The following is a 26,295-nucleotide window of genomic DNA, read 5'->3' as shown; positions in this document are numbered from 1 at the left end:
TCTAAGTGAAGTCGATTTTGATTATGGACTTACCTATGTGCCACCAATAGCTTCCATGGACATTCTGACCTATATTGTTTTTACTCACAGCTTTTATACCCATGAACAAATGAGAGCTTATAAAAGTTTAGCAGCTTACAAATATTTCAAGTCTGGCTTTGTAGAAAAAGTGGGTTTTTAAAGTTATTAATGATCTGGTGCTTTTAATAGGCAAGGTAAGAGTAGTACCTGTATTTCAAATTTTTTAAGAAAAAATACCTGATTTGTTAATAATCAATATTAAAGAGATTACTTTTTAGTCTTAGGGTTTAATATAATTGATTGCCTTGATAATTGATTTAATTTTTTTGTTTCAGGTGCAGCATTCAATGAGAGCTAGAGAAACCAAATTAAGAGTTTGGATTATCGCTGAAACAGGTGGTAGTATTTGTACTGCGCATTGTACTTGCACGGCAGGTCTTGGGGAAGTATGTAGCCATGTTACAGCAGTTTTGTACGCTGCAGAGCATGCAGCATATTTGAAGCAGCAGAAAAATGAAAAGAATGTAGCGTGTACAGATGTCAAATCAACTTGGCCAGTTCCAACGCAAAGTGGTACACATCCAATAGAAGCTGCTTCACTAGACTGGGGGAAAGTGATAGAAGAAAAAAATTATAAGGAAATTCCTCCAATGGATGATAGCGAAATGTTGGACTTGCTGCAAGAATTGCAAAATTCCAATTGTGACGCTGTTTTGATGAGGCATGTAGAGCCATTTGCGTCACAACTGTCAGATGAAAATAATGAAAAAGTTAGTATACCAGTCCTTTTTAATGTGTACCATAAAAAATATGAAAAAATGCCTCTAGATGATCTCATTCAACTAGGTATGAAATGTAAAATGGAGGTAACCCAGAATATACGAAGAGAAATAGAAGATAAGACACAGGACCAAAGGAAATGTGCAGAGTGGTATAGACAAAGGACTGGTAGAGTAACAGCTTCAATTTTTAAAGATGTCTGTAGAACCAATGTGGAGAAACCATCCCTATCTTTGATCAAATCAATATGTTACCCTCGCAAAATTTCTACAAGGGCAATAAGATGGGGGATAAATCACGAACAGCTGGCAATTGATGCTTATAAAAAAGAAACTAGCAGGAATCATAGAGACTTTATAGTGAATACAATTGGCTTGGTAGTGTGCATGAAATGGCCTCAGTTAGGTGCCTCACCTGATGGATTTGTGTATTGTGACTGTTGTGCTGCGGGTACCTTAGAAGTAAAGTGTCCATTTTCTCTTCGAGAAAATGGAAATTTACAGGAGTATGCAAGTCGAAAGGACTCCTGTCTTGAATGTGATAAAACTGGTACAGTAAAAATGAATAAAAAACATAAGTACTATTACCAGGTGCAAGCACAAATATTTATTTGTAAACTTAATTATTGTGACTTTGTTGTCTGGTGTCCTAATTTTATATTTATCGAAAGAGTTTTACCAGACATAAAATTTTGGGAAGAAATTAAAGATAAAGTCCTAAATTTTCATGCAAAAGTAATTATGCCTGAACTTTTAGGACGTTATTACACTTCCAGAGTACCAGGTGGCAATATAACAAAGTGGTGTTTTTGCAATAATGTCGATGATGGCCAACCTATGGTTCAATGCTCATATGAGAATTGTAATATTTTCTGGTTCCATATTGGGTGTGTAAATTTATTAGAAAAACCCAAAACTAGGTGGACATGTTCAATATGCAACCAGAAACTATTTCATGATTATGCCACATAAAATTTTAATGGTTCATGTTTCCATTATTTTCATAATCATTATTGAGTCCATTCACTCTCTTCTTCCATTTCGCACTTTCTGCACCATGGTTCATTCACCTTACTTGTCACCATTTCAGTCACCGTTTTCATCTCTCGTTTATTGAGGTTCATGAAACTGTTTGAGTTTTTTATTAATATTCTTGATTATTTTTTTTATTTAGTCTAGACTTGAACTTGAGTGGATCTCCTTTTCTATTGATGATTCTTTATCAGCCATTTCTGAACCTCATTTTTCGTAGCATCATTAGTGATGCCACAGAAAGGTTCTGGACCTTCAAAAGTTTCCCTCGAGCCATGTTTATTCCATATATACATACAAAAGTACAGTGTACCATAGTATACATATATACTTTTAAGAGGAAATTTTGAAACTTTGTTTCCTTAATATTTTTACAATTCATTCTACGGTTGATATAGGTCAGTCTCCGAAACATCAAATAAATACATTCTTTTCAGTTTTCATATGATTTATTTTCATTAAAATTGTCACAAATTTTTTATTAATATCAAAATACAAAAACAACCAATGAGGTGTACATAAATAATATACGCTAGCCACAGTCATTATTGTAAGAATGCTACTTAAAGTTAAAATTAAATCATTTGAATGCAAATTATTGTCTGGAATTGTTGAATTCTGGACATTATTTTCGTTCTAGTTGAACACATTTTTTGCAATTTTTTTATGCAATCATTATGTTACTACATGATCTCTTGCTCTTGTATTGGCTTTTAAATTGTTAACTGTACTTAGTTTTTTACAAACTTAATGTCTGTATTTTACATTTCTCAATGGTTCGTTTCACTAGCTGCTTTACTTACAACTTGCTAGTTGCATTGCTTTTTTTCTATGGATGTTTGTTATTTATCAAACTCATTTGTAGATGAACTGGTAATGTTCACTAATTAGTGAACAAAAATGTCTTCAATAAATAGATGAAGTAGCCGAAGTCTTTGTCTTTTATTCTCCACCTTTTGACCAATAAACCTACCACTTTCGAATGATAATATTATGATTTACTACCTTTTAGTAAAGTCGTCCCAGGAACGCAACTCATCAATATTGGCAATATCATTTTAAAGTCTTCTTCATTAAAATGTATAATCCATGTCTGAATTGCTGATATAAATGAGTCAGATTAAATAAATTATTAGAAGAATTTTTTACTAAGCAATAACATTTTTGTTTAATTTAATATTTTGTATTTTGACGACACCCGACTTGGGCGTCGAAACGTTAATAAAATCATTTTTTTGGTAAAATTGTGGCTTATTTCCCATTGAAAATAGTTGATTATAAAGTACTTTACAACATAAAGCAAAATGTTTATTTATTTATAAATCAAACAGACAAAAATGCCCAATTTTGTTTATATTATACCGATTTAACAACAATAGATCATCAGAACTGCAAGCTTCCCCACAACAAAGATTTGTAAAATGATGAATTCAATATTTTTAAAATTATTTAAGTATACAAAAGAGTTTTAATTCTTTAAACAATTAGCGGCCAAATCTGTGAGTAGAACTTTTTACTTTAACATATTTAAAAACCAACAAAAAAAGTTTTAGAAAAATATAAGCTTGTTTGATTTTGTCTGAAACAATGCAAGTTTTCTTGCTGTAGCTATTTATAATTCAAAACTAACTGACAACCTCGACAACATGGCATATATATATCCTAGTTTTGGCCAAAGGTGTCATTGATTGTTTTTCGTAGTGACACTTCAGATGTGTACCAAAAATTATTAAAAGAAATACTAAAAAGGCGACAATCTGGTGAAATAGGTTAAATTTAATTAAATTGGAACAATAGGAGGGCATAAATTAATCAAAACACATGCTATAAAAATTATCTTATCAACTATATTTATACCATCAGTAACATGGGTTAACATAGAAATCGGAAGTGGCTCTGAAAAAATATTAAATTTATTTTTAATGGAGCCAATAACTCTTTCTACGTGGATTCTAACCTGTGCAATGTTTCTAGTTTCTTCCAGCTCTAGTGGAAGCAATTGTTTTTTCCCCTTGGTAAAAGCTGGAATTACTAGCTTTGCTTGTAACACATCTAAAAATTCTTTTATTAAAAAACCTCGATCTGCTATCACAATATCTTGGGGTTCTATTTTATCCAAAAAACCAGAGAGCTCTACTATTTGTTTATCTGATGTTCTTCCTCCCCATGCTTTACTGATATATGAAATACAGCCTTGGGGAGTAATTCCAATAAGGAATTTAACTGTGTTATGATGTTTATAGTTTGACCATGTTTGCTGCTGGGTTAAATAACTAGCTGGTTTTTGGATAAACACCTCAAAGCAATCAATGATAATTGTGGTCTTATCATGAAAGACTTCTCTAAAGCAAGAAGGCATGTTTTTTTTAATAATTTCCCGATCTGGCCATTTTATGCTATTTTTAAATCTTTGATACATTATTGAGATGATGGTATTAAAATAGGTGGAACATGTTGATTGAGAAATGCCAAATTGGTAGGCCAAATATTTAAAATCTAGATTAAGTCTCATTTTCATCAATGTCAACAAATATTGTTGAGAGGGATCTAAAACAGTTACTGAGGATGATGGAATAAATGGTTTAATTCTGTCAAATACTGACTTCAAAACAGAAAAATTTAAACCGGTATAATATAAACATTTCGGATTGTCCGTTTCTAGTGACTCGAAACTTAAAATGGTCTTATTAATTCTGCGAGTCAACTCGTCAATTTTTTTATTTGCAAATTTTAATTGTTGAGCCATCTGTTCAATATCATCTGAGGTTAACTCAGTTTGAGTTTCGGTTCCAGTACTGTCTTCATACATTGCTGTAGTGTTACTTTCACTTACTGTATTGTTTTCATTCTGTAACAAACATAATTGATTATAAATTGGGATCCTTATAGTGGAACCATATGCAAGCTTTAACAGAATTAAGCAAAAATACAACAGTTTTAATTTCAAAATATCAAACTTATGACAGTTTCTTATTATAAAATCATATACTTTACATTTATACGAATCTTGAAGGTTAGTTGTGAGTCAAACTGAATACCTAGATCTTTTATAATGTCTTCACAATCCGATACAACATTGGTAACAGAGTAATTAAGGTTTTAAGCGCAAATATTTTACTGCTATCCCTACCTTTTCTGTCTTTACATGACAAATTATGTGTAGTAAAATTCTCACTGGTATGGATATGTAAACATTAGTTGACAATGTCATCATTAACTTTAAAAATATGGCTTTTGAAAGTTCTTGGATAACTGTTACTTGCATAATGGCTTAAATTATTAATTCAGTTAATTAATATGATAATTTTTTCACTAGCTATGTATTCAATGATTGTAATAATTTATATATTGTACAACAAAAACTAACACCCAATCGAGCAAAAGTGATTTTTTAATAATATATTGTTACTATAGAACGCTTACAATTTTGAACATCTGTAACAACAAAATACTTGGATCACAGAATATATACTGGTGTATTCCCCGCCTGGATCTTCCATAAATAATAAACAATAAATAACTTTTTATTAAGTTCACGTCTTCAATCAATTATTCATCAAATACACTATCAATATTATTTAATCAATAACTCAAAATATTCCTGATGCCATGTCAAATATTTAAAATTGTCACTGTCTTATCACCATATTCTATTCGACTCAGTGCGTTGTATGATAAAGATAACGAATGTTCGATTTGGAAAATATCACCATTTTTAATCCTGAAAAAACAAATAAATATTTTTAAAAAATTTAAACGCAGAATGAAAGACTAAATTGTTATCAAGGGCCGAAAGTCCCTTAGAATAAATAAAAAGTTTTCTTTTGAATGAGATATTTTAAAATAAAAAACACACTACATTTTCTCTTAGTTTTTCACCCCTGTAACTTATTAAAATAAACATAAAAGTTTTCAGGGACTTTCGCCCTCGGTAATAAAGTAATCTTTCATTCTGCATTTAAATTTTTCAAAAATACTTATTAGTTTTCTCAGGTTTTGAAAAGAATGAATCCGATTTAAATAGCATTGTAGCCGAAACTTTGTACGGATCCCCTTAATTCCAAATCAATTTAAAGTTAATGACATTCTCTTTTAATTAGTATACCTCAATAAATGTATCATTGTCCTCTTGTGAAACCTTTGTGGAAGATCTTTTCTTTACTCTTTCCAGTCTTTCAAGGTCCTGCTTTCGTTTTACAGGTCCCCTAGAGTAACCCATATTTTGGGTTGGTATCCAATCAGGATCATTTACATCTTCAAGTTTTGCAGGTTGTCCTAAAACAAAATTATATAACGTAGATACACAGTTAGTAGGCATTCGCATCGGGTAAAATTTTTTGGGAAAATAGCTTAAAACAATGTATATTTTCATATTTTCCAAAAAATTTTACCCGATGCGAATGCCTACTAACTGCCACGGTACCTACAATATTTTATTGAAATATATTAAGATTAATATTATTTCTTTATAGAAAATTATTGACAAACCTTGAATAAAATGTTTGGAACACACTTTTTGATATTTTAATTTTGATTCTGTCAGGTCTGCTCTTCGTATGGCCCTTATCCATTTTTTTCTGCGTTTAACAGTTAATTCATTCAAGTGGATAGCATGTTTAAACTTCAGTGGTTTGGGAATAGCAAAAAAAGATACTTTATCCCTTTTCGACCTGCTTCCACAGTTCACTACAATACATGTTAGTGGCATAGCTATTACTAACTAACCTAAAATAATAAAATACATAAGTAAAAAATCTATTTTAGGGATGCTTAATATAATTTATTATTAAACTTTGAAATATAAAATTTGTTAACCTACCTTTCTTCAACCTTCCAAATTACTTAGTTAAATAAAACTTTTTAAGTACTTATTCTAGTTTATTGATGTAAACAATATTTTTTATTATGTCACAGAAGTATGTTAGCAATACTTAGGCGGATATAAATATACGAAAATTGCTTTAAATACTTAAAAAACAATATTTATCATATACTTTCAATGTATTGCATGCCAATCGCCAGACATATTGGAATAGTTTGACAGATCGTTGGATTCCCTAACTCGCGTCTAGAAATTATAAAATATTTTTGCTCCTTGGCTTTCTCAAGGTCATTCGATTGAAATGTCAAATAAAAATGCAAACAATAATATTATAAGGTTGAGAGATGAGGATTTTTGAAAACGTCACAGTTGACAGTTTTTAATTTTTGCTAAAAAAACCTCATCAAACCTAATTTAGTGTGAAAACAGTTGTTAATTCTTGTTAATTTTTTATTTATCGTTGATAAGAAGTCGAGGTCCGCTGGGATGAACAGCCTCGGCTTCTTTTCGCAGTGAATATCTGTTGTGAATTTTGTTGTGTTTGACATTTGATTTTTTGGAAGAAAACTTAAAAAAGACAAATCTGTGATTATCGTTCGAGGTGAACGGACGACTCATCCAAAGGGTAAGGGCCAAAACTATCTATATTTCCCTGTTAATTTCTAATTTGCATCGACTGGCATAGATTTTAAATTCGTCAATCTGCCGCATAAGATGGAGGAAGAAGTTCCTCCCGATCCTCCTCCACCACCTGACCCTCCTAATAAAATCAACCAACATGAATGTCAATCTCAACCTCCAATTATTCAGAAAAGTCTTAAAGGAAAAAAACAAATACTATTTTCGGAGACCGACATAGGTCCTTATGAAGTATTTGTCCAGGGTCAGGATAAAAATATTGGAGATTACCACGTGTTAAGTATAGCTAAATCTATTTCTGTTTTAAAAATTAAAGACATCACGAAAATCAGTAGAAAAGGTAAAAACAGGATAGGGGTATTATTTGCCACTAGAAAAGCAGCCAACGATTTCGTTGTGAGGAAAGATTGGGAAGCCCTAGGGTATGACGTGTTCATTCCATTTCATCAGATTTCTTGTAGGGGTATAGTAAGGGGAGTTAATAAAAGATTCACAGAGGAAGAAATAAAGGAGGCATCAGAAACCAACTTGGCTTTATGTAAGATATTAAGTGTAAAGCGAATGAACCGGAGAGTACAAGTGGATTCAAAGGTTGAATTTGTCTCCACGGGAACTATTAGCATAACTTTTTCAGGAAAAACTATTCCTAAAGAAATTTCCATATATCAACTACCAATGAGGGTCACACCATTCATCAGCCCTGTTCTTCAATGTGGAAATTGCTTACTTTATGGCCATTCTACGAACCAATGTAGAGGAAAAAAGAAATGTGCTAGATGCGGAACTTCTCATGAGGATTCTTCATCTAATACGTGTACAAAATATTGCATTTTCTGCAAATCTTCTGACCATGAATCAAATAGTCGTAATTGTAGAGAGAGAGTCAGACAAAAAGATATTAAGGATCTAATGTCCTTTTCTAATCTATCTTTCTATGAGGCAAGTCAGCAGGTTCCTAGGATCCATAATATTTCATCTTTAAACATAAACGATTTCCCCCCCTTACATAGCGATCAGAATAATTCTAATGGCATCTTACCACAAGAGAGGAGGTCTGCAGCCTCAGCTCAATATTCAAAACCTTTTAGTCAAGTCACTCAATCTCCACCAAAAAGAAGAAGACCTTCAATACAAGAAAATACAGGTTATGATAAAATCTCCCACCAAAGACTACTTATTAATCCATCAGGTAGAAGAATAAATGAGCCTTCGACTTCAAAATTCAATCCTGCTCACTCTGATTCTCAAATCACTAACTCACAATCTTTATCCCAACTTCATTTGGATTTCAATCAGGCCATGTCTATGCTGAACCAATCTCACAGGGAGCTCGTCATGACCTTCATTGGGGACTTAATAAACTCAAAATCATACTCCATTCCTTACAATATGGCAGATCTAAAGACTAGCATAAACAAAAGTGTATCACCTTTCAATACAAATGTAAACCAGGGTCGGAGGGGAATAGAGGATCTCGAGCCTGAGGATTCGAGATCTTTTGACTCCTTGGTCTAGCAAACATACTCTTTATAATGAATCCTAACACTCCGATAACTATTATTCAGTGGAATATACGTTCGTATAACACTAATTCTGACAATCTAAAAATCCTTATAAAAAACCTTAACCCAGATATAATCCTTATTAGCGAATCTTGGCTCTCAAACCAACATGTTATAAGATGTAGAGGGTATCAAATAATCAGAAAAGATCGAGAGGATGGCTATGGCGGATTAATTACTCTTATCAAAAATAATATTGATTATAGGGAAATTCAAATTGCCAATCCAGGCTTCAATCATGATGTCCAATTCCAACTCACATTTCTCCCTAACTTTAATTTGAATATTCTTAATATATACTGTCCACAAGACAACTCTATCTCCAAATCCAACTGGTTTTCCCTTGTTAAATTACTTAATAAGCCATTTTTAATCATGGGTGATCTAAATTGTAATCATAAGGCATGGGGTAGTTCTAGAGACAGTCACAATGGTAGGATTATTTTTGATTCTTTGGAGGAACTTGAGCTAGTATTTCTCAATGATGGGTCCCCAACTAGACTGGTGGCCCCAGGAGGCAGTAAGTCGGTAGTAGATCTAACAATGGCATCAGTCGATGTGGCAGCCAGTGTGGGCAAGTGGTCCACTATTTCAGATACTGGAACTAGTGACCACTTCCCCATAATATGTCAGATAGGTGTATGTCCTCAATCTCCCCCGCATTCATGTAAAAGAAGAAATTGATAAGTTGGGATGTTTTCAGTGTAAACACAGCTTAAAGTGAGTTGGTAGCTCTGAGAGAGATGACCATCTGGCACTTACTGTTCTGCGGTGATGTTCGATGCGGACTGACAGGTAGGGGAGACAACAACGGGGCAAAAAGAGTAGTTATGGAAAAACTGAATGTAAAATGTATTGAATAACATATTAGTAATAAATATGAATTATTCCATCGACAGTGGTCTTATTAATTAAACAATGGTTAAGGTACTTAAGGACATATCAATGGCGACGAGGATAAAAGTGGTAACGAAGTAAATACTAATTGTTTTATGTAAACCGATGTCCGGTACCTTTGTTAGTAAATCAAGATGGCGAACAAAAAGTTCGAAGAATTTATTCCAGATTTACAACCGTGGAATATTTACGAAGAAAGATTGGAACAACATTTTGTGGCAAATGGGGTTGAAGAGGAAGCTATTAAAGTGGCGATCCTAATCAGTTCGGTAAGTGCACCCACATACACCTTGTTGAGAGATCTATGTTTTCCAGAAGCTCCCAAAACCAAAACATTTGCAGAATTATCACAGTTATTAGCTACCCATTACGGAGGTCAAGTGAGTACATGGAGAGAGAGATGTACATTTTTTGACCTGCGGCAAGAAACTGAGGAAAAAATAGCGGACTGGTATGCTAGGATAAGAAGTGCTGCAGTTACGTGCAAGTTTGGGGCAGATCTAACCAAAGTGCTGCTAAATAAGTTCGTGAGTGGTATGTGTCCTAGTAAAATTCTCGACAGATTATGCGAAGAGGATGAAAAGGCGACGATGGAGCAGATGGTGAGTTTGGCAATGAAGACAGAAAATGCTATTATGGCTTCAAAAACAAGCTCGAGGTCAACTGTAAATGTTCACGTGATAGATCATCAGCAAGCTTCGTCATCGTCGAGTTCTCGAGTTCGTCGGCAGGGACAGGATGGAGGTTGGCAACATGGGACAAGGCGGACAATGCATGGCAGCTCAAACATCAATGTAAATTCAAGTGTCAATCAGATGTCAAAATGTAAGATATGTGGAAATAAACACAAAAATAGTTGTAAATATAAAGATTACATTTGTAATATATGTAAAAAAATTGGGCACTTGGCTAGGGTCTGTTTGGCACATAAAAATAGTGTTAATTTTATAGATAGTGAGGCGGAAGAGGACATTTATACATTAGACAGCATAGAATCAAGAATTGTTGATCTGTGCCATGTACAAGTCAAGGTAGACAATCCCTTTAAAATCCAGGTAAAGATTGAAGGCAAAATATATGAGATGATCATTGATAGTGGCGCTGGTATAAGTGCAATCACAAAAGAAACATATATAAATAATTTTTCTCATTTTAGGCTAACCAGTGATGATCTGTTGCTAAAAAGTTATGAAGGTAGTGTCTTTTCACCAGAGGGATATTTTATAATAGATATGGGCTATAAAAGCAAGAAAATACCAGTAAAGCTATACGTTGTTCAAAAAGGTTCTGCAAATATTCTAGGGAGAGACTGGATAAAGGCCTTCAATATTAGGCTTGAAATGATGAATCAAATTGTAAGTAATAGTAAAATTCTAGATCTAATAAACAGTTTTTCAAACGTATTTACTAGTAAGTTAGGAAACTTTAATCATAAGGAAATTTCAATTAAAGTTGTGGAAAATGCTAAACCAGTTTTTTGCAAGCACAGAGCTGTTCCTTTAGCCTATGCGAAAGAGGTAGAGTTAGAGTTAGATAGGTTAGAGAAAGAGGGAGTAATAGAATTAATAGACAATTCAGATTGGGGAACACCTTTAGTCTTTGTTCAAAAATCAAATGGGAAAATACGAATATGTGGGGATTACAAAACAACAATAAATAAACATTTAGAAGATGTGAAATATCCACTTCCAAAAATTGATGAATTATGGAATAAACTAAAAAAAGGTCAACGTTTTTCAAAAATTGATTTACAACTAGCTTATATGCAGTTCTCCTTAAATATTGAATCAAGTAAGTTGTTAGCGTGGAACACTCACAGGGGTTTGTACGCAGTTAAAAGATTACCATTCGGAATAAAATCAGCAAGTAGTATATTTCAACGAGAAATTGAAAATCTCTTTAAGGGCATGAAAAATGTAACAAACTTTTTAGATGATATAATAGTAACGGGGGAAACAGCAGAAGAACATATGACTAACTTGAGGGAAGTTCTTAGCAAACTTGAAAAGGCTGGGCTGACAGTTTGTAAAGAAAAATGTGTATTTTTTAAAGAGGAAGTTGAATACTTGGGGTACAAAATATCAAAAGAAGGCCTTAAGAAAACAGATAGTAAAATTGCTGCAATAATAAATGCACCTAAACCAGAAAATATAACAGAAGTTAGAGCTTTTACAGGGCTAGTAAATTATTACCATAAATTTATACCTCGGGCTGCCCAGATCTTAGAACCAATATACAAGCTTTTAAAAGGTAATGTAAAGTTTTTCTGGTCAAAAGAATGTGAAAGGGCATTCAATATTATAAAAGATATAATAGCATCAGATAATTGTTTAGTTTATTTTGACCCTGACCTTCCAATAATAGTAACAACAGATGCAAGTGACAAGGGTATTTCAGGCATGTTAAGCCAAGTTAAAGAGGGAGAGGAGAGAACAGTAGCATGTGTGTCAAGAACTCTCATGCCAGCAGAAAAAAAATATTCTACAGTTGAAAAAGAGGCTTTAGCAGTTCATTTTACCATAAATAAATTTTACCAGTACCTCTGCTGTAATAAGTTTAAATTAAGGACAGATCAAAAAGCGCTAGTTGCATTATTTGGAGAACACAGGAGCATCCCTAAAATGTCCGCAAACAGGATACAAAGGTGGGCTTTATTTTTGTCATCGTTTGACTACAGTATTGAACATATCAAGGGAATAAACAATCCTGTAGCTGATTATTTATCAAGGTCACCAGTGCAGGTTACGGGAACAGTAGAGGAACCAGCGGAAGGAATGACATATATTCATTTCACGGAGTCTATAGAATACTGGCCAATTAACAACAAAGTACTTAGAGAAGAAACAGACAAAGATGGCATTTTAAGGGCAATAAAGATGTATATTAAAACGGAAAGATGGCCCAAACATTTAAGTGATGAAATAATGCCATTTTACCATAAACGACAAGAGTTGTATTTAGATGAGCACATAATAATGTGGGGACATCGTATTGTGGTACCATCAAGTCTAAGACCACAAATCCTCGATGAGCTCCATGCAGGACATTTTGGAATAGTCAGGTGCAAGTCATTAGCGAGATCATATGTTTACTGGCCTAAAATAGATTCCGACATAGAGCATAGGGTAAAAAGTTGTGGTCCATGTTTAAAGAATAGAGACAACCCTCCATCAGAGTTTTCACCGTGGCCTGAAGTGGACAAAGTATTTGACAGAGTGCATATAGATTTTTTGCAATTAAAAAGCAAGTTGTGCTTAATATTGGTGGATGCTTACAGCAAATGGGTAGAGGTATTTCCTATGAGTAGGGCGACAGCAGCAGAAACGCAAGAAAAACTAAGGGAAGTTTTTGCCAGAATGGGACTACCAAGGTTATGTGTGAGTGACAATGGACCTCAACTAGTTGACAAAACCATGGAAATATTCTTTAAGAAAAATGGGATTAAGCATTTAACAGGGGCACCTTACCATCCATCCAGCAACGGAGCTGCAGAACGGTATGTCAGGACATTTAAAATGAAGCTGAAAACAGCCCTAGATGATCCAAGAAACTCTGGTATTCCACTGTCTACATTAATATCAAGATATTTACTAACATATCGCAACACAAAACACCCAGTAACAGAAAAGTCACCAGCTGAACTTGTATATAATAGATCATTGCGAACAAGAATATCAATGATGGCCGAAAAGCCCAGTAAAGAACAGCAAAATATTTCTATAAAGGAGAAAAGATGTTTTGAAATAGGAGAAAGGGTTATGGTAAGAGACTATAGGGAAACAAACCGAAAGTTGTGGGTGGCAGCTAAAATAATAAATAAAGTAGGTAAGAAAACTTATTATTGCAGATTAGATAGTGGTCAGGTATGGAAGCGTCATACGAATCAGGTAGGCAGGTGTAGCACTGAGTTTGCAAACAACAGGGAAAATGAACTTGACAGTAACAATGACTTTCAATATATAAAACTACCAAACGTAGTACATCCGGTAGGTGAGAGTATAACACAATCTGAATCAAATTTGGAGAAGTTAACGATGGAAACCCAAGGTGAGCCAGTTTTGCTGGACATGGCTACTTCTTCAGACACTGGCAACAGATCATCAACTGATACAGTTTACAGGTCAGATAATGAACAAAACATTATTGTTAATTATCCATCTGATAATATGTCTCAAACAGGTAGAAGCAGACGCGTTACAAATATGCCAAAGAAATACAATGATTTCATTCTAGAGTAAGTCAAAAAAAAAAAATTGTTCAGTTAGGTTTTACATAATCATATTAATCATATTTGGGTAGATATTAATTAAGGGTGAGGGTGATAAGTTGGGATGTTTTCAGTGTAAACACAGCTTAAAGTGAGTTGGTAGCTCTGAGAGAGATGACCATCTGGCACTTACTGTTCTGCGGTGATGTTCGATGCGGACTGACAGGTAGGGGAGACAACAACGGGGCAAAAAGAGTAGTTATGGAAAAACTGAATGTAAAATGTATTGAATAACATATTAGTAATAAATATGAATTATTCCATCGACAGTGGTCTTATTAATTAAACAATGGTTAAGGTACTTAAGGACATATCAGAAATCTAAAGAAAGCTGATTGGTCTACTTATCATAACAATTTAAACAGCATTTTCTTAGCTTCTCCCAGGGAAGATTACGAATTTTTTACTAACTCCATATCATCGGTAGCTGATGAAACAATACCTTGGCTTCACCCTCCTAATAATTCCAAATACCACATTCCATGGTGGGATGACTCATGTGCTGAAGTCGTCTCTGCGAGAGTGTCTGCCTTAAAAAAATTTAAAAATATCCCCTCAATGGAAAACTATATCGAGGCTAAAAAGAATATAGCCAAATCAAGAAAATTCCTAAAATCAAAACGTAAAAATAGTTTCAGACTATTTTGCAGTAAATTAAATAGAAACACTCCTCTAAAAGTTGTGTGGGAGAAAATTAATAAGGTATCGGCTTCGAAACCTTCAATATATACACAATTGCCCTCTACTCCTATATCCCACGAAATTCTATGTTGCTTAACCCCCCTTTCTGCTGTCAATAAAGTATTGGTTAGATCTCCTCAAGCCCTAGAACCGCCATTTGCTCTCGACGAGTATCAGAACTCCCTCTCAATTAAATCTGACTCGGCTCCTGGTTTGGATCAGATTTCCTACTCAATGTTAAAAAATCTTCCCGTTGTTGGATCTTTGTTATTAATTCAACTTTTCAATGAAAGTCTTAGAACGGGTATAGTTCCTGTTCAGTGGAAACAATCAGTAATTTTACCTATAATCAAAATAGATAAAGATTGTAATAATCCGTTAAACTTTAGACCAATAGCTCTTTCTTCATGTGTAGGCAAAATGCTCGAAACTCTTATAAAGAATAGAATAGAGTGGATTGTGGAACATAATAAGATTTTTAATCCACTACAACTAGGATTTAGAAGGGGTAGAGGTTGTACGGAATGCCTTACATACCTCACCTCAACAATTCAAATAGGCTTCGCTCAAAATCAATACACTGTTGGCATATTTCTAGATATCTCTTCTGCTTATGATAATGTCAATATATCACTCTTGTATTCCAAATTATTAAAGTATAACATTCCAACCCAACTGGCTAATTTGATTTTCTGCCTTCTAAATGATAGAGAGCTATTTGTCAAAGACAAACTGGGACAAACCCATGGCCCAAGAAAATCAAGTCTGGGACTACCCCAAGGTTCCCCATTAAGCCCTATCCTCTTCAACCTATATTGTCTTTCCCTGTATAATTTAATCCCCTCTTCATGCAAACTAATTCAGTATGCAGACGATTTGGTTCTTCTGATTAGAGGGAGTGATATTAATGAATTGGTAATTAATGTAAATAAATTATTGATTCAGATGGAATCATGGTTGCTAGACCACAATTTAAATCTGTCTAAGAACAAATCTTCTGCAATATTATTTACAAAAGGAAACACGAAAATCTCTCCCCCTAACGTAATATTTTGTAACCAGAATATTGGTTGGGTGGATTCAGTCAAATACCTGGGGGTAAATATTCAAAAAAACTTAAAGTGGAATTCATATGTAAACTCAATAGAACTAAAAGTAAATCGTGGCCTGAATGTGATGAGAGCTCTTTGTGGGACTTATTGGGGAAGTGATCCAAAAACCTTACAAATTGTACACAATGGTCTGATTCAGAGCCATCTGGACTATGGCTGCCAGGTAATTTTCGATTGTCCAACTTCCTTAATTAAAAGATTGGAGAAACTAAAATACAAAAGTATCCGAATTATAACTGGATGCATGAAATCTACCCCTATTCATGCTCTCTTAAGTGAAAGTGGTCAGATCTCGCTTAAATCTAGATGGGAATGGCTTAGCTCTAAATTTATATTAAAAAATTTAATGTTAATTGGCAACCCAATTATTTCCGCTCTCGACCTGTTAGACTTGGCAATTCAAAGGAACCAAAATCATTGGAAAAACAGAAGTATTCCATTTCTAGTGCTTTTAAAAAACAAATTTAAAAGTACTTATCCCAACTTATATTTAAGTGACTTATACCCATGCCATAACTTTGAACTAGACCATCAATTATCAACAATTCCAATCATAAATATCCAATCTAATCGTTCAGATGAACTTGCCTCAGTTCAACTCCAAAAAATAATTCTAAATAAACCTAGTCACACCAAATTCTTCACGGACGGCTCGGTTGATGATGAAGGATCAGCAGGCTTTGGTGTCTTTAGCCGAGAGATCAACTATTCTTATACCAGTAAACTACCTAAGTATACCCAAATATGTACGGCTGAGATTGTCGCAATTAATCATGCCCTCCAAATTATTTTGAAAAATGGGATTAAACAAGCAATCATCTGCTCGGACTCTAAAAGTGCCTTACAGAAAATAGGCAGATCAACCTATTCTATGGAAACAGAACATTCATCGTTCATGACCAAGAGAGGCATCACTGAAGCGAAAGAAAATAACGTTAATATTAGTCTGGCATGGATTCCAGGACACTCGAATATTAAAGGGAACATGGTGGCTGATAAACTAGCTAATATAGGTAGAACCTTAAATGTAGCTGCTGATATCACTCTTCACTATTCCAACTTTCTACCAGACATCAAGCATTCCATCTGGAATCGGTGGAAGCAAGAATGGCAGGGGAAAAATCGAAATAATTCATTTTACTCTAAAATTGTAGGTCAGATAGATAAACTCCCCTGGTACCACAATTTTGCATACCAAGACAGAAGACATATAACCACCATTATTAGAATGAGGACAGGTCATTGTGCTACTCCAGTTCACCTATTCAGGATAGGAGTAAAAGATGACCCATATTGTGACTGTGGCCGAGTTGGGTCCTTAAATCATCTGATTTTTGAGTGCCCTATAAATATGTCACCCAATTTTGACCTATATAAAGAATTAGCCAAGACAAATATCCCTACTCCCATTGAAATTTGCCTACTTATGTCCAACCTTAATCCACGTAGGATTAATCTGATCCTTAAATTCCTTAACTTAGCCAAACTTAATTTATAAATTAATCAATTCCCAAATTTGAATTAAAAAAATTAAGAAGATAAAGATATAAAAAGATATTGGACCTCCAAATGATAAAAGTCTTAACCCTTATGGTATAATATTGCCTTTCCTGTAGGGACTGTCTGGCCCTATACGAAGATGTTCCTGCTAATATATATTTAAAAAAAAAATTGAGGCTTTAACATATATATTTGGAAATATTCGACTGCCCAGAGCAAGACAAGAGTATTTCCCTGGTGTAAGCTGGGCGAATTATCCCGAGGGATATAACCCAATAAAGGAAGAAGAAGAAGAAGAATATTATAAGGTTATGTTTTATTTTTATTGTGAATTTGAAATTATTATATTATGTATTAATAAATATTATTGGTGCTGATGAAATTACGAATTAAGGCGGCTGCACAATTGACCGGGAACGGGAACGAGAACGGAAACGGGAACGAGAACATGTCTGTGAACTCTAAAAATATGGATTTATTTGATGACGAGCTTTTATAATATTTTCGTTTTTTATAATCTTGGAACTAATTTACACAATATGTGTGCAATCGCAAAGGTTTGTCAGCATAAAGATAAAAAGCATATCATTCAAATATTTGTATTATTATTGTATCTAGTTACCATATAAGTACACGTACTACGATCTACATCAATCATACGGATGAGGAGATTTTTCCAATAAAGAAATTAATCGTCGTTCGTCATTTATTTTAATGCAAAATGTATAAAAATTGTCAATAGAACTTGATCACACACTTCTAATAACAAATTTTTATTGGGCATTTGTCAGTATTTTTAATACTGCCTTCTGATTGGTTCCGGGAATACAACGGGAACGAGAAAGTTGAAACATGGTCAACTTTCCCGTTCCCGTTACCGGACAGCTTCTCGTTCTCGGTTATTGTGCATCTACAACATTAATTTACATAGAGGTTAACTTTTTTCCCGTTCCCGTTTCCGTTCTCGTTCCCGTTCCCGGGCAATTGTGCAGCCGCCTTTAATGTTACAAGAGACATAATATCATAAATTGCTTTCAGAGTAGGTACGTTAGTAAATGTTTTTAAAGTATTAATGCCTACAATATTTTCAATATGAATTAAAAAAAAATGAATTAGAATAGGTGAGAAAATCAAACAAATTAATAATGTATACAAATAAAGATTTTATTCTAATTAAAGAGCACATTATTTACTTGTAGCATTAATTGATTTGCTATCAAATTTGTTTCTTCAGCATCAGGTTTTTATAACAGCTTTTTTTTTGACTTTGTAGTTTTTTTTTGGTGGAAAATAAACGTTTTTGAGCAACTACTTTTTTATTGTGTGGAATGTTTTGTGTTCCATGAGATAGTGCCACAATATTAAGTTCATTTCCAGAATGTTCTGCTAATGTCCTTAATGTAGGCACCAAGGGTGCTGTAATACTTTTAAATGCCTCAAGTTGTTCAAAAGTTGTTATATTTTGAATTATTTGGGTTTGTATTTCTATCAATTTCTGTTTTTCAACTTCCAGTTGTTTGGACGTTTTTTCTTGATTGATATTACCATTGTATTACAAGACTTACTCACAAATTCCACAAATTTAGCTTGCTTTGTAGCTTGTTTAATTTTTACCTCATCTGTATTTATTATATGTTCTTCATCTGCATTAGTATCTTGAATTTGATGGCCTTTCATAAATTGACACACAAGATGTATGTGTTTGCACATATTCCATATTATACTGTTATCCAAGCATGTACAGGAATATGAATGTAGACAGGATTGGCACAAATCACAGACTAATCGGCAGTCACAACTGGGTTTGTTTTTCTGAACTAAATAGATATCATTGGTTGAACTTGATGGTACCTCCCAGCCCATTTCAGACATGACAATGGTGTTCATATCTAAATTAAGACTTGTTTTGTGCCTTTTTCGTAACTCTCGTAATTTGCTGGATATTTTACCTTTATTCAACGTAATAAGCCGTTCAAACAATTTGTCTTTAATTAATTTAATCAAGATATTGATAGTTTTATCCAGCCTTCGTACTTGTCTTCCATTTAAATACAAATATTTAATCGTTTGATGCATTCGTTCTATGCTCATATTTGTATTTATTCCTGCATGCAAGCGATAACAGTACGCCCAGGATTCCATATTGTGCAGATAACATTTTTGAAAATATTGACCAAATTCTTGGGTATTACCAGAAGATAGAAGAGAAATTTGAAAATTTTGTATCATATCCCTAAATGAAGTAACATCGGTCTCTTGTAATAAGGTACGTAGCTGTTTGTATACGATAACCTAAAAGACGAATGATATGATGAGTGGGCAAAAAAATTAAATATTTAAGTTACCTTTTGCTCTTGACCATCAATTTTATTTAGATTTTTCCGCCACGCTTTATCTACGTGCCAGGAACAGAATAGCCTAAAATTTAATATCCATAATATAGATTTAATAAAAAAATTTTTTAAGAAACGCTTTTCTTTAATAACGAATGACTAAAATTAAAAATATTATAAAAAATTAACAAAAAAAAAATGAAAAAATCTAACACATTCGTCAAAAAAAAGCGGGGCACGTCTTTATCGAATAAATGGTTTTCGCCCCACGCTTTTATTTAACGAATGTGTTAGATTTTTTCATTTTTATTTTTTGCTTTTTAGTTGATTTTTTTATATATTTAATTTTAGTCACTCATAACTAAAGAAAAGCGTTTCTTAAAAATTTTTTTTCATATTTTTTTATTTTGTACTTTTTAGTCTTACACTTTTCAAACATTAAAATATATCGTCATGTTTATTAAAATATGTATAAAACATATGATGTATCTACTAACATGAAAAGTAGTTGGAATGGGCAAAAAATTTGAAACTTTGTTGTTTATTTATGAAGCATAACGTAAACAATTAACGCAAGAAGTGAAATTATGTATGGTTCATATCATTAGCTACAATCCGTAGAAGTTTCAAGTTTTTACATCGTAAAAAACAAGAGAATTTAAGTATTTTCCATTAAAATCGTTTTTTTTTATCTAAACAATAAACAAAAAATTTTTTTATTGACTATTCGTGTATTGTTCCCGCAAATGCATATGTCTGCAAATTTTCATTCATTTGCATTGGAGAAAAGGCAGTCAAATTAATGTCTAAAGATTTGACGAAAACTATTGAACTAAATAAAAGCGTTTAAAAATAAAAATATATTGCATAGTTTTCTACCTGAATTTAGCTGGAGTCATAATTTGGAGCCATGCATTATAGTAATATTGGGCCATGTCTGACATGAAAACCATGGGTTTGATTACTCTTCCTAAATTTTCTTTTATCTTCATGAAAAAAATAGTCATTATTTCCTCATCAGACCGATTTCCAATCATAAAACAACAAGGAAATCCCTCCCTCATATCATCCAATATTAACAATGTAGTAAGTTCAAAATCATGAGCATTAAGTCCATGTGTTCCGTCGATACAAATTACATCTTCTGAGTATTTGTCTAACACTTCCAGTTGACCAGGATGCATAACAATTAACAGAAAATCTTCATTTTTTAAACAAGGAAAATCATTACATAAAGCCCCTTGTGGCTTGTAATATAAAATTATTCCACTATTCTTGGCTTCTTCAATCCAGGATTCAATACTTATAACTTCATTTTTATGGCGAATTCCATCAGAATTTAAATTAAAAGTTTGTGATATATTATGAAGATCTTTTCTTGTTAAGATATGCATCCTTTCCAACTTATTATTAGTTACAGAATCTCTAATCTCATCTAATATGGAAACAAGAGGAATTTTCGAAGCAATTTTACTAGCTATTTCTATTTTTTCATTTTTAGTAATATTCAAATGACCAGTGGCGGCTCGTCAGAGGAGGCAAGGGAGGCTCAGCCTCCCCATAAATTTTTTACACACTCTATACTGTTTTGTTTATCATGAATCGCGAAAACAACAATTACTCTCGCTATTATACAACGTGTAAATTCCATATTATCACTAATTATCCATACGTACGGAGCATTAGCATTAGAACGCATGATCGCGTCTCAGTTTTATTACATATTATTGTAGGCAGGACCCTGGGTTATCCCGAGATGCACGAACGGAGCCGAGAAGCCCAGCTTTCTCCGTTGCTAATGCTCCGTGCAGCGCAGCAGGCGTTTAAGGAGACCCGGTCTCCTAAGGCCGATGCCGCAGTGCAGGAAGTTTGCTAGGATGGTGGATGGTAGATACCCGCCTGGCGACCATCCAGCTACTTATACCACGAATAATACAGCGACGGTAGCCGCAGTGGCCTTCCACTACCATCTACCCACCCGGTGGTCCGCCAGGCGTCTATCCACCCATATCAGTCGTGTTTGATAATCCATCCGGGTAGCCTCGCTATGGATGAAAGCGTAATAAGTGCTGTGTATAAAAGAAGGGCAATTTGGAATCCAGCAGACCCACTATGTAACGAAACATGGCTTAAAATATCTGTTTTATTTATTCTTTGCAGTTGCATTAAAAAAAATCCAATATTCAAGTCAGGTGAATTTAAAAAGCAATTTTTGCCTTTAAGTCGATTTTTCTCCATTTTCTAAAAAGTTTAGTGAGTGAGTTTTACCTCTAATATGACGATATGCTAAAAACAAACCAAATGTAACGTAACAAATGAAACAAACGATTCCTCAGTAGTCAGTTGGATACTGACTTCTGACTTCATTTCACTCTTTCACTGCGTCCAGGATGCAGCGACCCTCCACCATCCACCTTTAAAATCCACCCTCCAAGCCACCATCTAGCATCCTGCAGTGCGGCATCGGCTTAACAGTGGCATCTACGGCGCCATCACACGCTGCCCGGAGATATACCAAGGGAGGCAGTGTAGCTTCTCAGCTCCGTTGGGTGGTTGGGTGCGTCTCGGGACAACGAATTTTAGGGTCCTGACTAAAAATAATGAAAAATCTAAAAGTGCGAATTTTGTTATGAAATTTGGTATGTGGGGTTATAATAATATTTGGAACAACTTGCTCAAATAACTTTTTCCGATATCTCTAACTCAAAGCAAAATATCGGTAATTTATCGTGTTTTTGAATTCGCAGTAGGCCGCGTTTAGAATTAAAAAAATTCAGTTGAGTATCTTAAAAAATTTGAAGCTTCATTATGTATGGACTGCAAAACTTCAAATCTGTATTTATTTTGATACGCATAGGTATCTATTTACAAATAGATGGAATTGTTAACAAATAAACGACACAAACTTTGGTATTAAACTTTTACTATTAGACTAACTATTTTTAAAATGATGATATCATGAAATTATGAATTAGGATGATATTATGAAATGTAAATAAAAAATGGTCAAAAGATGGGGCCTTAAATTACATTTTTTGGCGCATTTTTTTTGCATTTTGCTAGTGCAAATTTGTCTAGATATTTTACAGTTAGGTATAGCCTCCCCTATTGTAAAAATCACGAACCGCCACTGCAAATGACCCAAGTCATTGTCATGACCAATGTGAGTTTGTATAAAATTAATTTTAACATTGCCATTTTCTGGTAAAATACAAACTTTCAATCGAGAAGGACATATTCCATTAATTTTTCTGCTTCCTTTGGTTTTTAAATATCGCATATCCTTACCCTTTTTCACATAAAAATCTGAACGATGGCAAATATAACTCTGTTTCTTAATGCCCTCTGCAGTCGTATATGGATGACTGTATGTGACATATGAAGAAAATTCTTTTTTTTCCATGTCAGTTTTCCATTTTTGAAATTCTAGTTCACTAGAAAAGTGAAGATCTTGTTGCTCTATTTTAATGGCATGATATTCTTCGAAATGAAGAATTAAATTGGATTTTATAGAATTTTCGTAGTTATACAAACTGCACTTGAAGTTTTGTTGCTTTTTTCCAATATCACTGTCTTTTGCATGAATTTTTTTATGTTTTCTAAGATTTTGTAAATGTGAAAACTTTTTCTGGCATTCACTGCATTGATATGGGCAAATCTTATAGATGAAGTCAGCTCGTTGATATTTTCTGAAATAAAATAAAATATGTTCGCTATTGATTCCTGTATACAATAATAGCCAAAAAGCACTAAATAGAAGTTTTGTCCTCACCTGGATGAAACTTAGTGACATGCCTTTTTAAATTGGAATATTTAGAGAACCTTTTGGGACATTTGTTACAAAGTACAATAGACTTAAATATTTTGTTGGGTGCAATTATGTCCAGTTTATCTAAAATTACAAGAATTAGGAATCATCAAATTGTAGATATAACAACGAGAAGTCTTCAAGTTTGTAGATTGCATAGATATCCAGTGGATTGTTATTAATCAAAAACAACTTACCAGGATGAAACGTTTTCAGGTGACTTCTTAAATTAGAATGTTTTGAGAATGTGAGCGTACACTCCGTGCATATATGTTCCATTATATATTCCTATTTTAGCCGAAATAGTTTTAAAATAATATGTAGATTTATAGTAAATAATAATCTCAAAATATTGTAGGCCTTATATAGTTTAAGAACATCTACTAGATTACTCTGACAGCAATTTATATTATGAATGTCTTGTAACATTAATTCAGCACAAATATTATTTACTAATAATACATAAAAATTTAATCAGCACAAATATTACATCAATGGTTGCGTTCATCAAACAGAGAGCTTGGAAACGGATTGCAATCGGATTGGAAGCTCTTTTACTAGTGAACGGTGCGCTGAATTAATCGGATTGGAAGCGCTCGCCATTTTATTCAGCCTTAAATTTGTTATTGTGCTGTGATAGCTGAATCCCGCCAACTTTAAAATTAAGTTCAAAGTAAAATGGACAATTTAATTAAAATTGAATATAAATACAATAATTATTGTATGTAATTTATTGTAAATATTTGTAGTTCTTATTTTAGTATTATTAATTTGTATCCTATATATAGTTATTATCTACATTAAGTTAGAAATATTTGTGTTTTTTTATTTATATAGTACTAGAAATATTAACACAATATCTGTATAGTAGGAACCTACCTCATTTATTTTCCAACAATCCAGTTTTTGATTGATTCACAAATCTTATAAAAATTGGTATTGATTGCATACCAACTATTTGTAATTAATATTTACCTACAATAAAATTAAATTTAATATAGGTAGGTAGGTACCTATACAATAATACTCAATATTAGTTATTTTCAATAATATTTCCAATTTTTTATTCTTCTTCACCCACCGTTATATTATTAATTTCTTTATTTAGCATACCTACTCAATATTGCATTTATCCAGAACATCATTGCCTTCTATATTATAAAATTGTGTAAAACACAAATGTTCGTTAATCGAATATTTTCTGTATCAAATTTTAATCCTCTAAATTTGCATTTTATTCAAACCTTTCTACAGCTGACCGAATCTTTAATTTATTATCAAAATTTTCTTGTTCTTGTAGTAAACGTTTATTATTCTGGTAAGATTTCATTAAGTTAACGAGGAGTATCTAGATATGCCGAATTTTGAATGAGATTTATATTCGCTGGTAAAATGGAATCTGCTCGAGTTAAATAGTTAATAGGCCTGGATCCTGCATACCAAAAGAAAGTTTATTAATAGCAAGCTGAAAATTTGATATTAGCTTAACGGTGTCTAGTCGGACAAACTGAGATGTTTTAATTCAAAACAAACACTGGAACGGGAAGTTTTAATTGTTGAACAGGTTACAGGTTTCGACTACAGGATCAGACTACAAAAACGTCTCATGTATTGTGTCGGACAGAACTTCCAATTGATTTGCTACTCTTTCATTAGCATGCAAAATCTGCTATTTATCACCAATATAATTCCTATCCTGACATGTTCTATGTGTCGGAATTATTAAAATGCCCAACATAGAGAGAGACATACTTTATTGATACAATGTACCAAAAGGCCATCGACCAAAGTCTTTCAGCCAACTGCCCAACATATTTTTCGGACAAAAATTTTTTCATATATTAAAATATACAAAGTTTGCTATTGAATAAACTTAAAAACAACCTGCTAGTTTTCACAATCATAAACTTGTCAGGATGGCACGTTCCACAATTAAGGCTTCCCCTGTTCCAGTGTTTCTATACATCAAAGTGTGTCCAACTACAGTAGAACCCCGTAAATCCGAACCCCGCAAATCCGAACTTTCGGCAAATCCGAACCAACGGAAAGTGAAATTTTTTTAAAAATTCAAGACAAAAACTTAAAAACATGTTTATTATACAGAGTAAAGCCAGAAAATTGGACAATGTAGGATTACTAGGACTTTGACATTTAAAATTCCTTAAAAATAAATATTATACTTTAATATATAGGTTTATAAAGTGTTTAAAAAAGGTTAAATACAAACTTACTTTGGTTCTCTCGTAGTCAACTTGAGTCCAAAAATATTGTCCACACTCGTGCGAGAACGTTTGGCTACTCAAAATCACAATGAAAGCTTTGAACTACTAGTTAAGGCTAACTTTCGGATAATCCGAACTTTTCGGAATCCGAACAGGCTGTCCCCCCAATTAGTTCGGATTTGCGGGGTTCTACTGTAGACACCGTTAAGCTATTAACAAATTTTCAGCTTGCTATTAATCTTGCTAAAGGCAGCAAAACAAACATGTGGTACAATAGTAGTAAATAAAAATACAAAACAGACAAGGTGGTGGAACGAAGAAATTAAAGATCAAGTGAAAAGAAAGAAAAGTTTATGGAAACAATACCTCGGAGACAGAACAGACAATAATTACACGCTATATAAAGAACAACGTACTAATGTCAAAGAACTAGTAACCCGAGCCAAACAGAGATCCTGGGAAGAATTTGGAACAAAATTAGAAGAAAATAGCCAAGGAAATCAGAAGTTACTCTACAGAGTTTTGAAGAACCTACGAAAGGACAAACAACCAAACATAAGACAAATCAAATCAAAAGATAATGTACTACTGACAGATGAAGACGAAATTATGAAAAGATG

General features: G+C 33.3%; 3 protein-coding genes across 3 annotated transcripts; 1 reads left to right on the top strand and 2 right to left on the bottom strand.

The window, feature by feature from the left end:
- The first annotated feature begins 6 nt into the window (after positions 1-6).
- LOC126885152 (uncharacterized) lies at positions 7-2,763 on the top strand. Its single transcript, XM_050651580.1, has 2 exons — positions 7-215; positions 357-2,763. Exon 2 carries the CDS (start codon positions 369-371, stop codon positions 1,770-1,772), a length of 1,404 nt encoding a protein of 467 aa, XP_050507537.1. The 5' UTR covers positions 7-215; positions 357-368; the 3' UTR covers positions 1,773-2,763.
- LOC126885151 (uncharacterized) lies at positions 2,260-6,837 on the bottom strand. Its single transcript, XM_050651579.1, has 4 exons — positions 6,652-6,837; positions 6,321-6,557; positions 5,938-6,107; positions 2,260-4,680 (listed from the first exon to the last, which is right to left on the bottom strand). The coding sequence occupies exons 2-4, from the start codon at positions 6,538-6,540 to the stop codon at positions 3,613-3,615; spliced, it is 1,458 nt and encodes a 485-aa protein (XP_050507536.1). The 5' UTR covers positions 6,541-6,557; positions 6,652-6,837; the 3' UTR covers positions 2,260-3,612.
- Positions 6,838-17,946: 11,109 nt separating this feature from the next.
- Positions 17,947-22,044, bottom strand: LOC126885149 (uncharacterized). Its single transcript, XM_050651576.1, has 3 exons — positions 20,525-22,044; positions 19,658-19,730; positions 17,947-19,604 (listed from the first exon to the last, which is right to left on the bottom strand). The coding sequence occupies exons 1-3, from the start codon at positions 21,037-21,039 to the stop codon at positions 18,801-18,803; spliced, it is 1,392 nt and encodes a 463-aa protein (XP_050507533.1). The 5' UTR covers positions 21,040-22,044; the 3' UTR covers positions 17,947-18,800.
- Positions 22,045-26,295: the final 4,251 nt, after the last annotated feature.

This window comes from Diabrotica virgifera, chromosome 5, assembly GCF_917563875.1.
Source record: "Diabrotica virgifera virgifera chromosome 5, PGI_DIABVI_V3a".
In the NCBI taxonomy this organism is placed as follows: domain Eukaryota; kingdom Metazoa; phylum Arthropoda; class Insecta; order Coleoptera; family Chrysomelidae; genus Diabrotica; species Diabrotica virgifera.
The sequence above is the reverse complement of the archived record's forward strand: the minus strand, read 5'-3'. Positions and strand labels throughout refer to the sequence as shown.